General features: G+C 34.4%; 2 protein-coding genes across 2 annotated transcripts in view; one reads left to right on the forward strand and one right to left on the reverse strand.

Moving 5' to 3' along the window:
* Positions 1–15,087, reverse strand: part of PCDH9 (protocadherin 9) — a 999,310-nt gene that overhangs the window by 766,381 nt on the left and 217,842 nt on the right. The gene's annotated exons all lie outside the window — the stretch shown is intronic.
* Positions 6,603–10,925, forward strand: LOC112064786 (TSSK6-activating co-chaperone protein-like). Its single transcript, XM_055089654.1, has 2 exons — positions 6,603–6,665; positions 10,542–10,925. The coding sequence occupies exons 1-2, from the start codon at positions 6,603–6,605 to the stop codon at positions 10,923–10,925; spliced, it is 447 nt and encodes a 148-aa protein (XP_054945629.1).

Genomic DNA, 15,087 nt, shown 5'->3' on the forward strand with positions numbered 1-15,087 from the left:
CCTCTCCCACACACATAACCAACACTCCAGCAGGTGACCTATTTCTGTACCACAAGCAGCCAACTCCTTTAAAGGTCTCTTGTGAAGAAGTGGCTCAATTAGTTTTGAACTGTGTTTTTGATCTTACCTCTCCCCTGCTTCTTGCAGCTTTCCTCTAAGAATGCTGTATTCTCCCTCCTGAAATCCATTGCCTCCATCCACAGTTAATTTACTTGTAGATGTTTTAAACCATCCTTTGTTGTCAAAGATCTCTTTTGAGCCTAATTTCTCTTCAAATAGCAGTCCCATCTCTCCTTCCCTTAGTTACTACATTTCTCAAATTAACTGGCTAGCTTTATGTTCTTTTTACTATAAGATAACCACTGCCTCCTACCTATCAGTGAATTTGTAATTGTCAATTCCCAAAATCAATTAGTGGTCTTACAAAATGAGTTTTGGTCTCCATCAAGTTCCTTTGATATCACTGAAGTATTTAACAATGGGACATTCTTTATTTGTTGAGATTTTCTTCTAGAGTTTCCATGGCATTATTCACTTCTGGCTTTTCATTTACAACTTTTTTCTGCTTTCTACATGGGCACCTCCTTTGTGAATAACCCCTTAAGTGTTATTTGGATTTGGCCGTCACTCTCTTGTATTCTCTCTTCCCCTATTCTCTTTGGACAGGCACATTGGTCTCCATGGCTCTACTGTTATCTAAACATAGGCATCTGTCAAAACTGCAGATATTTGGGTTGATATTAAAAATATAACCTTAATTTTAAGATTGGAATATAGATACAGAAGAATATTAAACAATTTAGAAAAATCATACTCTGTTATTCCTTTCTTTCTATTGCTTCCGCTCTTTTACTTCTGATATTTGGTTAATGGTATCACCAGCCACGCCATTATTCAACTTAGAAATCATCAAATCCTATTTGAATTATGCTTCTCTGTTTCTATGTCTTTCCACAATTCATTTATAATCTACTTTTCTCACCACCATCACAATTACAGATGCAGAGAACAGATTAAATACATTGATCAGACTCAAGAGGCTTAAAAACTTTGATGGTTCTGTTAAAAGGGTTCAGTCTACATCTGCTATTCAGATCCTTTACATTTTGGTCCCAAACTCTTCTTCTACTCTCTATTCCTGCATAATTGTTCTTTTTATTCCACCCAAGCAGAATGAATCTCTATTTCATCTCTGCTCCCATGGCACATTGGTCACACCAGTACTTACAGCTCTCCACTCCTGTTTCACTATGTTCTTACCATTAAGTTCTAGTTAGAACTTCCTGAAACTGGCAGCCATATCATTCATCTCTGTGAGTCTCACACCAGCACAGCTCCAGGTAAGTATTTCTGACTCAAGAAATGTTTTAAAATATAATTTCAGTAATTAAAATCATTCTGATATCCACAAAAATATGCTGCCTCTAGATGATGTTAATTCAATAGCAAAACATGCTTTAGTGTAGTTTTAAGCTTATTAAAATTTAGTGCATGTCTTTTCTTCAGAAGAATTCTAAGAATGTTCTTGAGCATCGGCACGACTTCTTACAACACGCCCCATGCTATTAAGTGAAAAGTCTGAATATTTCTCCATGGTAGAGATAAAGAAAATAAGACTCATAGATGTTAAGTTACTTATCATTGTCACAAAGCCAGTGGGTGACACAGTAAGGATTAAAAACACTTACTTTGAATTTCCATTCATTAACATATGCACTCCACGAAGCATTCATTCAACAGTAGCTTCCCATCTCTTTATGAGGACAAATGAGATAATGTCTGTAAGACAATTTAAACGACTCAGGAAAAGCAAGCTATATAATTTGAGATGAATTTGATAAATTGGATTCACAAATAAGTAGATTGGCTCAAATCCTCGATGAGAGGAAGTTACTGTGTCATTTCCCCAATCATCTTGCCAATTTACCTCAAGCTTTACAATCCTACAAGTCTTCTATAGAGCTCAGCAAATGACCTTCTTGAAAATGAGTTTTGGTCTCAACTCAGTCAATTTTATTTGTACTTTCCCCGTATTCTCTCCAATAATTCACTGACCCATTACACCACCGAATCTACTATGCATCCAAACCAGAATACAAGCACATTTGACTTGTTTCATGGCTAATATTTTAGCAGTAATCTCATATAACAATATTGATTTGATATAAAAGCATTTTCTCTTTCAGATTATTACATTTATGTGTAGGTTCCACATGATAATTCACCGTATAAGCCTCCAAGAGCGTATACTTTGCACAGCAGTCTTTTTCAGTAATAGCACCTACTACATAGGACCCAAGGGCACCCATTAAGTGCTCAATGATATTTTCTACAAGACATTTTTTTGTCCTCTGAGAGCATTTCTAGCACTCTCAGAAGGGCAATACAATCAGTGCAACCTCCAATAGTTCTGAATTTAACAATGTGAATGCTATTGAAATAGCCATAGTATACAAAGAAGAAGCTGCTGATACTGGGCAAATGTGAATCACGAGCGAGCCAGACAAAGCTGGCCATGTCCTGTCTTCCTCTGTTTAGAAAAATAGAATGATTTCATTTAGGGCAGAACCGTGATCTGTTGGACAGAAATAGAGTAGAATTCAATTTGATTTCATAAGCAAAACCTGCTCCAAGAAAAGTGGCTCTGTATAAACCAAAAATGCAATTTAAACAACACAATACATTTTAGATATCTGAATGTTCATTCGGCTTTACTATAAATGAAGTTTCACTTTAAGTGAATTATACTGTCACTTTTGGGAATCCAAATAAATCTTGCTCTCTAAGAAATTTACAGACATTGATATTCCCTTACAGTTTAAAATATCCCTGTTTACAAAGATAAGGCAGATGGGTACCAGCAGATGGGCACCGTGAGGGGAAAAGGAGAGGTACCCACCTGTTACTGTGCATGTGCCCATGATCCCAGGTTTACTGAGGAGACGGTCCTATTTTTACATTTTTTGTTTCAATTCAGAAGGGGGTTTATGAAGGATAAATCATAGTTAAAACATTTGTACTGTATTAGTATTTTTAGAACTTAAATTTATCCCAAATGTAAAATAATGCCTGTCTTCAACAACTTCTCACAGAACAAGAATTACAAAATCTTCAGGAATTTAAGAAAATTCTTGCTTTGAACAGTCTATGAGTAATTAAAACTATAGTGCATATGAGTTTATCAGTTGTGAAGTAGGGACAGAAATGTTAAAAGTTTTTGCTGTGCACAGAGAAAATTACAAATCCAGTAATCTCAGACTGATACTCCAGAAAGTACATATTAGTTTAGAAGTAATGGTGTAGGTGAGAGAAAATTACAACTTTAAAGACCCACAGATACACAACTCAGCTGGATTTAAGAATATTTTAACCTAGACATATTTACATACCTTCATTTGATTAGTAGTAATCCAACTCTTTACTGTTACTGTTTACTTTTTTGATTTTACCAAATTTTGTTGGATTTGAAGCAATTCACCTGTCACTAACATGCAATATATTTTGTGTGTCACCATTCTGTAGACATTGCCTTGTGATAGTCAAAATGGCTAACAAATCCATTCAGCAAACATGGCCTAATTGCTAATTATGTGCAAACTGTGTTTGAAAAAACAAAAGTTATGTTGGTAAATAACACCTTCGGGGTTTCAAATGAACCTGCAATTTAGTTAGAAAAAGACTTATAAATGGGTAAAATAAATTAAAAATGAGAGATTCATGCTGCATTTCAAGAGGAACATAAATAAACAAAATATGTGGCATGACAATAAACGGGATGGCCAAATAATGAGTTACTTAATAAACTGAACATATTCTCACATGAGATTCCCCAGTGAATCGATAAACTAGGAGTCACCTTATCTCAGTAGTAACAGATATATGTCCCCTCACTTGGCCTCTCTGATTAATTGGGAGTGGCTTTCAGAAGTGTTATTTTCTTGAGCCACAACCAGGTTTAGTTACAGTGATTACTCTGATTGGGTAGCACTGTGCCTATGAGTACAAGGAGGGAAGGGATAGTATTCACAGTATTATTTGCCATCTCTCTCCTAGACCCCTCCTTCTTTTCATTCTCCATATGTTTTCAAGCTCCATACACAGTCTTCCAAACACCTGAGTGCTCTCTCATCCCTTACTTCGGCATTGTAACACTCCCTGTTCTAGTCTCTTTGCCTCTAAACTCAGTAATGCATCCTGATAACTAAATTTTCTTTCTGAAATTGAAATATGAGCATGTCACCCCCTCTCCCTAAATTGAAACGGTTATAAAGTTTGAACTTCACTTATTTGGCAAATAAGAACATTCCTGATCTCATGACTTCACAAATATCTAGTCTCATGACAACCATCCTCACCTGCCTTGCCTGTTTCTCACTTTTCCCTTACGTAGTCCTAAGCTGAGTACTGCTCCTTCAACAGCCCCATTATTCATGACATATGTTTTCTCCTCTTCTTGAAATGCCCTCCCTCACAAAGTTCACATGAGAATCTTCTCTTTTTCAAAATGTCAGTTCAAATAATTGCCTGTGAGGCCTTTCCCAACACCTTCTCTCAGGCAGTAGGTCCTTTCTTTTTGCTATCTGTATATTTCTATTGTAATGTTTGCTTTTTGTGGCTCTCCCACAAGATTGTAAGGTCATGAGAGAAGGCTCATGTATTCTTTCATTGGTGTCTTCCTAGGGCCGGAACATCGCGATGGCCAGGGGATGTATTCAGTGAATGCTTCAGGAGAAGAAGAATAATTCAAGCTACGGTAGACAGTGGACGTGTTAGAGAAGACACAGATATCTGGAAGGCAGAGAGGAAGCTTCGACAGAATCCTGGAGGGAACAGAGCAGAACTTCAGAGGCAGCAAAGGGGAGTACCAGGCGCACTCCAGGGACAAAGGTCAAACTGTTTTGCCCACATGACAGACAGTTAATTGGGAAAGAAGAGTGCCTGGACGGGTATGGTAGCTGGATCAGGTGGCTTTTGTCTAATAATTTTCTTTATTGGACACACTCTCTCAATCATCTGCAAACTATGAATTCTTTAGCTATGAATCCATTTTCTAAGTTTGAGTGAAAATATTTTTTATCACTTTTCTGCAAATAAGACTATTATATTTTATAATTCAGAATGCACATGTACAAAGCTATGTTTTTAGTCTGTGTGTGTAACGTATGTTTCTTTTTTCTAAAAGTCAAGTACTGCTCATAGGCAGAATCCATCTGTAAAAAAAAATACAGAAAAATACCATCAACAAAGCTTTTATTTGGTTGTGTGTTACTCACTTATCCCAGTTTGACTATGTTATGTCATGTGTGACTAATGTCAATGCATCCAGACACCTGCCTTCTCCCCACCAGCCACTGAAAAGCTGCAGTTAAATAGGAGTGAAGTACATTGACAGATAAAATTATTTTTGGATTCACTGCTCAAGTAAAGCTTTGTTGAATCCATAGCAACCCAAGCAATACCTATATCTGTCTGGATTACTGAAGAGGCAAAATATGGATCTGGAGGCTTGAACCCCTGAAAAAGTATCCCCACACTGGGAGCTGAAATGCAGATATTCCTTTTTTCCCAAACTGATTGCAAAGCAAAGACAAAAATCGGGAACAGACTGTCCATCAAGAAAGCAGCTGGAAAAATAAAAACAGTAAAATATGTAGTTGGCATGTTGCTTTTATATACTAGCCAAATCCCCACAGGGAAAAATGCCATGTAGATTTCAGGCAATAAACAAATATCTGACAAGAGGTCAAATAAATCAATCCAGCCTTTTATAATATATCATATGCAGAGTAATGGGAATAAAATCATCATAATAACACCAGTAACAATGTGTTTGGTTTTAAATGGATTGTTTATCTGTCATCTGCTAACCTGAATCATATGGGACTTTGGAAAATTTTTATTTGGTGTATGAAATGTTTTGAGCCCACAAAATCTGAATATGTGAGATTTCTATCTTCAGTTAAAACACCAGTGAAAATAAGTAGAAGAAAACTGAGGTAAAACTAGGCAATTCAAACAGAGTATACAATTAAGTGTGAATGTCTTCATTAGATAAATATCTGCACATTATAATTTGGAATTTTTATTCTCTTTTTTTTCCCCTTTGCTTACATGAAATAAAAGAAACCTATTCCTTTATCAAAGTTTCAGTCTCCCTTTCCATTTCTTGTCATTCAGTGTGCAATTCATTCTTATGTTACCCAATGCAGACCTAGTCAAGCTTCAAACTCAAGATGCAAAGTGACAACTGCTTGAGTTATATTGCTATACTGCACAACTACTAGCATACAAGGAAGAATGTTTTGCTCTACCTATAAGCCCTCTTTAGAAGATTAAGTGGATTTCTGCAGGAACCGCTCAGAGTTTTATTTCTCTCACCTAGCACAGTGCCTGAGTACCAGACACTCAATAAATATTTAATAAATGAATGTAACAGGAAAAAAGGAATCATTAAATACTTGAGTGCATACTTAGTGACAAGTAGTATAGCTTTATTTTATTCAAGTACCCATAAAAGTTTTTGATACTAGAAAAGTGTCATTGAAATAAATCACATATTTTCTCCATTTATATCTCTGGGTTTAAAAATTTTACATGCTACGATGAATGTACTAAAGGATGTGGAGGTGGCACTTTTTACACTAATTATGATATCATTTTCAAAGGTAAATTTTTGTCCTCTTTCTGTCAATATACATGTATGAAATATATCCCTTGCATTTTTGTTAATATTCACCAATTGGAAAGTTAGAAAAAGTATTTATGAATTAATCAATTTGTATCTATTATGGCCTCAAAATAGAAGATTTCTTCATTTCTTGAAAATGCTCCAGCCTCCAAGTGCTAGGATGGACAAGGAGGTCTCTAATTAGGGACCTGAATCAGAGCCTAGGAAGACTAGGGTATTCCACCCCAAACCCTCCCCCTCCATGGTGAAAAGCATGTAAGATAACTTTGCTACCTTTCTCCTCAGCCAGGAAATATGCATGACTTCTGTGAACACAGGTTTAACTCAACCTGCTACACTGAGCATTGTAAATAACCAAAATGTGGTTTCTTTACTTTCTTGCCGGAAACAGTATCTTACTCTTCCAGTGTTCAGTCACATTTAATAAAGATGAATCTTTCCAACAATTCAACACCCTCAGCTCTTTTAAAAACAAGGAGGCCTACTTTTCTGAGATATTCTTTAAATTTACAAACCCTGGTGTTCTTTCCATTAGTGATAGAAAAGAGTATTGCTTGCCAATCCGACATCAAATGCTCCTCTCCAAGGTTGAGGCTTCAGGAATGGGGGTGCAATTATTGTTGAAAGGGAAACGGATTATTTAACATCAGCTGCTTCAGTGTCCTGATGCTGTGACAGGGTCTTCAGGTGTACAGAGTTTGCCTATTCATACAAATTGAATCTGAAAATAGCAATTTATTCACCAAATCAAGCCAATCACTGCAATGCAGTTTTCTCTTTCCGCTCTTATTTCCAACCAACCACTCTTAACGAATTTGCAACTTCTGTTTTATAGTGAACATTTCTGTTTTAGGAAGTGGATTGGGGGAGCTCTCATGGAAAGCCTTTCTTTTAGCCTTTTTAACTTTGAGGCTTTATTTTAGAAGACGGTTTGTTTATAGTTGTACTACTTAATCCAGGCAAAAATGATCAACACCTGTTCCAAATTGGTACTCCCCTCCCACACTCCTTTTTCTCTTCTCCACCAACTGCCGTTTAAATGCCTTCCATTATCCATAAAAAAGCAATCACATTAGCATCCTTTGTAACACAATTTCAAAACTTCAAAGGCACGCCAGAAATTCTAGAGTAAACTGCATCTTCTATATGCCAACATAATCAACTTCCAGGAAATGGGAAAGAACATAAAGTAAAGACATATTTGAAGTGAATCTTTTGATTTTAACAGTTACTTGAAGTGACACCTAACAGCCAAGTAAAGAATTTGAAACAAGTAAATGAAAGAGTTTGCCTGAGGTGAAGCAAACAGACCAAAGAACTCTCAATTTGGATCAAAGACTGGACAACTAAATGGACCCTCTCAAAGATCTGAATCAACACATATCGCTGGCATTTTGCCAGGCTTTCCAAAGCTCCTGGATGGAGAAAGACTCACAATGGCTAAGCACAGGTTGTTGTCATGGCTACAAGCAGCAACAGAAAAAGAAAGTAACTTAAGAAAAAGGCAGTTGAGAAACACTTAAAAGAAAAACAGGCTGGACTGGAACAAATGCATACTAAAGTGCAATTTTTAGGCAAAGACTATATTCTTTATATAGACTCAGAAATAATATAAACAAAGAAAATAAATTATATCAATAACAGACCAGACTATATTTTAAGGATATCCCATTTTAATGAGGGTTTCTATCTGGAGGAGAAAAAAGAAAAAAAAAAAAAGCAAGAGGAAGATGAGGAGGAAGAGAAGTGATAGGGATAACAGTAGCTCTGGTTGCCAAAATTGTTTTCTTGGCCCTTCAGAAAAACAAAACCTGCATGCAACTGTCAGTCCATGTACTACTCTAAATTCTTTATCAGGAAGCCAACCGAATGAGAAATTTGTATTTTACCTTCAAATCAGTGTATTTTAATGTAAATGGATGATGGGAAAACATTGAATCTTTTAGATCGAATGATATAGAACTTTATAGTCTGGTGAAAACTAGTTAACTTTAGCAAAGATTGACCAAAAACAGATGATTAACTATTAGAGAGCAAAAGTTTCTATTAGAATAGGCTAACTCCCACCGTACTCAATGGCCATTGGTCATAATTTCCATGTTTAGGAGTGCAACACTCTATGGGCAACAGTGCACTGGAGCTGTTAAAACTTGTTAAATTTTCAGGAATTTTGTGATCCAGTTACTAAACACAGTCATTGTTAAAAATTAATATATAAGAACATATGATTTAGTAAATTATATTAAAATCATTGTTTTACCAACTTTTACTCTTGTCAATGATCTCGAAGTTGTTCCATCTATTGTAAGTGTATGACAGATAGTATGTAATGCACCGTATGTGCATCCCTTTTCAACTCCATGCTCTGTAATATCATGTTGGTAGCTTGAAGGACTCTCACCATAGAAATTATCAAATACACAGGGCTTGATTTAGTGCTTTGTTGATTATCTAAACTTGAGAGTGATGGAGAAAATATTAATACAGAATAAACTTAAAATGTGTCATATCTGTAGCCATTACTTGCACATAGTAGAAGAAAATGATGAAATGCTCTTCCAACATTTGAAAACTACTACCTGATTAAACAAATAAGTGCTTACATTGTTGACGAATGAGTGAAGTTCTGAAATATGTCTCTTACTTCTCTTTTACTTCTGTTTTGCCTATTAACATAAATGAAAATATCAGAAAGATTCATGTCAGAAGTATACTCATTTGTCATTTGCCAGTTAAATGAAAATATTCTGTAAGAATCATTGGTTACATGAAATTTAGCATGAAATATCTTATTTGTAAATTGTGAGCTATTCATTCTTTATATCAGTAAAAAATGTAATAAACGTGTGTCTGTGTGAGTATGTGTGTGTATACACATGCTAGGGAAGAAGTTATTGTTTACTATGGTACTGTATTCTAACTTTCTCTTCTAAATGGACATGTGAAAATGGTTTAAGTATGTTTTATCTTAACTCTTCTGCAAAAAGACAAGCCATCTGTTATAGGACACTACTAGAATATTGGACAAATGTAATGAAAAATCAAAACCAAGTCATTTCAAATATAATTCATGAGATGACCAAGAAAAACTAATATGAATGTTTCCTTACTCTTCATTAAGTACTCAAAATCTCTATTTCTATTGAGGGAAGCCCCTTTGTTTTATTTTTCTCTCCAGACCGCAGGAGCACATTCAAAAGTACATAATTATGATCTTGCCATTGGCATCAAAAATTAAAATATTCTCTTTGGAAAAAAAATCATGTCGGAGCATGAAATTAATATTTATTTACTTAATTTCCGCTTGTTGAATTCCACTATGTGCTAAGTTAAAAGCAATTCCAGTTTTTAAACAGTAGACTGAATATTACTAGGGGAAGGTGGGAAGGAGTGGTTACAAAGGCTTGAGGGCACTTTTGTTGATGTTTGAGATGTCCATTATTTTGCTTGTGGTAATGGTTTTGCAGGTATACCCACATTTCAAAACTTACCAAGGTACATTTTAAACATGCACATCTTATTCCCTGTCAGTTTTACCTCAATAAATCCATTTTGAATGTTTCTAGAAAGACAGGTTAAAGTATATATATATATATATATATGTGCTTTTACTACATATATTTATATATAATACTATAATATAATGCTATATTATATAATACTATGTAATACTATAGTATTATACTATATAGCATTAGTGTTACCACTGTGTAGCTGATTTTGTGCCTATGATTTATCTTTTGTGCTATGTTCTTTTAAAAAATTAACAAATGACTGCACATGTGTATCAACTATAAGGGTGGGTGCTGGGATTTCAATTAACACTGCAGGCACCACACCTGTTGGTGTTCAGCTGGAGCAGCGTTCTAGTCATCCTACTAATAGAAGAGCCAAAGAGGAAGGCAATGCTGTGCCTCTTTGTCAAGACAAACCCTCCCCCAGCGTTATTAATCTTCAAGCAAGTTCCCCACCAGCTACTTTCCTGAAAATCCCGACAACAAAGCTGGCCTCTGGAATTGACCACAAGCCCAAGGAATACCTAGGACTCCTAAAATGTATGTATGCCAATCTCCAGCTTCAGACCCAGCTTGCCCAACCGCAGATGGCTATTTTGGAAAATATACAAGCATCCATGACACAACTGTCTCCTGGGAGAGAAAGCAAGAACTCTTCTCTCCCAGCCTTATCTCGTAATCTGTTGTTAAATCACCTCTCCAATTCAGTAAATGAATTGTGAAAAAAAAATAAATAAGTAACAAACATTTTATGATAAACAGTTATTATGTATTTTAAAGTAAGAAAAACACTATATACATAGAATGAATTCTTTTTTTTTTTTTACAGAGCAATACCTATTTGTTTACATATTATCTATAGTTGCCTTTGCACTAGAACGGAACTGAGTAGTTGAAACAGATTATATCGCCTGCAAAGCCTGAAATATTTACTATCTGGCTTTTTACAGAAAATGTTTGTCATCCTATGAGCTAGATCAAGAAATAGGATACTATCAGCATTAAAAAAAAGCTCCTTTGTCCCCTCTCCCAGTTATAACACCCTCCCTAACCACTTTCCTGACTTCTAACACCATAAGTTACCTCTGTCTTGTTTAAAATCTCTATAGAAATGGAATTGTACAATACATTTTTTTTTGTAACTGGCTTCTTTCATTCAATATCATATTTATAAGATTCTTCCATGTTGCCACAGGTAGAAGAACTTCATTTTCATTTCTGTAGATTATTCATAGAATGTGTACCTGAAGCAAAATGATGAAACAGGTGAATTTGTTCTTGATACCCACTCCCATCTTTCCTTTAATTACATGTGTTCTTTTTTTGTTTTGTTTTCATTTCCACTCCCAGATAATTTACATTTTTCTCCCCTCCCCCAACCAGTCCCTCAATCCTCTCCCAGTACTTCTGACAGCTGCTAAGGATTAATGTGCTAGCTGGTTGCATTTTAATAAGCAAAACACTATATACATAGAATGAATTCATTTTTAAAGTGAGAAATTTAGAGAAAAAGATAAAGATGTTTAACTATTAAAGTTAGTTAACCTAAGACTTATGAAACTACAAATTTTAAACTTTCCTTTCTTGTACTTTCATTCTTAATATGTTTTTCTTCTAAATATTTTAATAATACCTGTTACTTCTCTACATTGAAAAATATGTCATTGTAATACCTATTTACAATACACACACATTGACACCTTCGAATAAATGACACCTTAATTTTGATGGATTACCTATAAATTTAAATAAGGTCTAGACAAATTTTGACATCTTCAAAGAGTTTTATTCTTTCTTAACTTAAAGGTTGACTATTAGAGTTGAATTAATCAGAAAGATAATTCTGGCAAAATCATGTTGGCCTGAAATCAAATTAGCTTCTAAAAATAGCTTATATGAATTCTGTAATTTTAAACAAGTCTGTTAATATATATATATTTTTATCAATTTCTTGATTTATTCAATAAATATTTTGACTTAAACACTGATTATGCAAAAATGAATGAAAAACTGATCTGCTGTCATGGAACTCAGAATATCAAGGCAAGAGAGATGAAATTATAATTTTGATAAAATACTTAAAAAACTGTTGGAAAGTTTTCTCATCAGGAAAGAAGAGCCGAAAGAGAAGAGAATATATCTTCCTCCAATTTGTCCTGAGATGAAATTTATATTTAAAAAGATGTGCAAAGTTAGAATCATGAGAAAAATATAATGGCTTCTTAAAAACAATGTTAATACTGTCTTGTAAATTTTCACTCTTTCTAATAATGTAATTCTTGAAAATATCCTATGTAGACTCTTGTGGAGGCCTGTGCTCAACCATAAAGAATTATCTACTTTTTCCAAGATCTGCTGTCTTTCCACCCCTTCTAAAAAGTGCTTCAGTGGTTAACCTCTTCATTCAAAAGCTAATACATCCCTATGTTCCCTACAAAGCAGCTTCCTTTACTGGCATAATTCCCGCCTGTGTTTTAAGAGCCTTGACTAAGTTGTTTTGCCTTTTAGTTTGCAATGTGCTTTTGAATGATCAATATGCATTATGGAACCATGCTTATTCATTGTTTTTTCCAACCAGGAAAACACATTGCAATTCTGGCGAGAACGTTTAAACCTAAATAATACTACTCACCTAGTGCAACCTCTCATTACTCTCCATTTTTCAACTCCTACACTCAAAGATTTCAGTTTGGTTTTCTATAATTATTTTTCCATTCTTTCCAGGTAACTTTCTCAGTTTAATAAATAATATTTGGGATCCCTTTATCTTCCTGTCAAAATCATTGTAAAAATGAACAGAGGCCTTGGGTCACTCACAACTTCACAATTTTTGAGCCAGCCACTTTTCTTGCTGGCTTAGTGAGCCCATTATCAGAAAAAGACTGCATATTGTCTTGCATGAGTAGAAGAAGATATGTCCCAGGTGTACCCTGCATTGGACCTATAGCTTTAGACCAATAGCAAAACATCTTCCTTGAGCACAAATAAGCAAAGTGGAAGACAGTAAATTGTTCCCGTAACTCAGACTGCTTAGAAGAGCCTCTAAGACCCAGCACTCTTTCCCAGAGTAGGTAATTTCAACTGAGATTGAGTATACTTCTGCCAGAATCCAGGTGCCTTCTGCCTGAAATACTCTTTATGAAAACATTAGTTTGCTCTTCATACCTCCTTAGAGCCTTTACCCTGCAGGTTTAGGGTCTCTCCCTCCATATGTTAAAGTTTACCTCCACTCTTCTCCCATTGCTAATTAAGGGTGTTACCTGATGACAGGAAGAAAAATTACAATTTTTTGACAATACAATAAAAAGTAGCAGATATAAGAAAATCTAATACATCCACAACTCCTAAAGTAAGTTTATTTATTTAGCATTTAAACAAGTCACTCACAGTAATCTATTCAAACTACTAGTAACACTGATACAGGAAACTTAGACTAACTAGCCCCAAAATTACATGCTATATTTTCAAAGTTGACATTCTGAGAGTAAAATAAAGAAAAAGAATTACTGCTTCACACTGACTTTGTATTCAAAGCATAAATGAGTGAAAAAATGGAACCATTTATAAAGCTTTGAGAGAGCTGTAATGTTGCCTCTTTATTTTCTTTTTTTTCAGTCATCAACTACTTTGAAAGCAGGTGTTAAGAAAAGAACCAATAATGAAAACACAGTGTAATCTAAAGCTGGAAACATCCATATTTTTTGTAATGAGCAAACAGAAAAAAACAAGTTATTTCAAAAAATTAAAATATATGTATATATAATGAAGTTTAAAAATATCCATATTTTCTGCAGCTTACAATAATAATTTCTTCCAGAACTTTTAACTCTTTTCTTACCTGTAAAATCCAATTCAAGTAAAACTTGTGCCCTCCAAAATATCTTGTTATTCTATGTTTAAAATATAATTTTATAAAATATTGCATTTTTCATTGTTTGAGTATTTATAGATACATTTTCCATTATTTATGTCTGAAATATTTACCTTGCTAGGGTACTTTATGGAGAATTAACAATATTTATATTGTTTTTGATTTATTATTACAGAGTTAAGAGAAGCTACCTTTGGAAACTACTCTTTTCAAAGAGACAGAGCCCTTCTGGTCTTTTAAGACTTCATATGATTTTGTAGAAACTTGCCAATGAAAAATAGAGGAAAAATAATTTCAAAACAAATGTTCACAAAAGTTTTAATAAGAGGAACAGTTCTACAGAGAGTACAGGTGCACTTGTACTGGCAAGAATTTTGCAATTAGCCATTGGGCTTCCAGTGGAAGTTGTTAGAAAAGCCAGCAATCATAGACTGTAGATGTGAAGGCAATTGCTAAATGTTTTTTTTTTTTAATTAAAACATCAGCTTTAATAAGAAAAATTTAAGAAGTAAATATTTCCAGTTTCGAGAAGTATAACATTTTTTGTATTTATGCAAAAATTCTGTTGAATATTAAAAAAGAAAATGGTCTCCTTTGTCCTAAAGTTTATACCTAAAACCAGAATGTTATTACATGTTATTGACACAGTTTGAATGAGACTCATTATAAGACTATTTGGACAAATGTCTGTGCTATTATTTAGTTTGAGTTAAAAATAAACTGTGAAAGCATGAGTACCATTAGCTATATTGTATAAAGGGCACAAAATTTAAGAAGATAGTTTTTAATACATATAAGAGGATTGATGCTCTTCCGGGCAAGTTGCTGAGTAACAATTTGAAGAGCTTGCCTCCTAAGTACAGCAATCTGTTTTGAAGCAATGTTTTGAAGCAGTCAGAATCAGTTATTAGTTGTAGATCTATCAGAACGGTTTTTATAGTTTGCAAAATCTGAGTCCTTGAATTGTAGCATTGACCCATGTTTTTAGTCTGTTTGCTAAGTTTCCTTATAAA

Source organism: Physeter macrocephalus, chromosome 13 (assembly GCF_002837175.3).
Source record: "Physeter macrocephalus isolate SW-GA chromosome 13, ASM283717v5, whole genome shotgun sequence".
Taxonomy (NCBI): domain Eukaryota; kingdom Metazoa; phylum Chordata; class Mammalia; order Artiodactyla; family Physeteridae; genus Physeter; species Physeter macrocephalus.

Coding starts and splice junctions, on each gene's coding strand:
- LOC112064786 (XM_055089654.1), top strand. CDS start 6,603: ATGAATGTACTAAAGGATGTGGAGGTGGCACTTTTTACACTAATTATG. Junction 6,666..10,541: donor TTATGATATCATTTTCAAAG/GTAAATTTTTGT, acceptor GTTGGTGTTCAG/CTGGAGCAGCGTTCTAGTCA.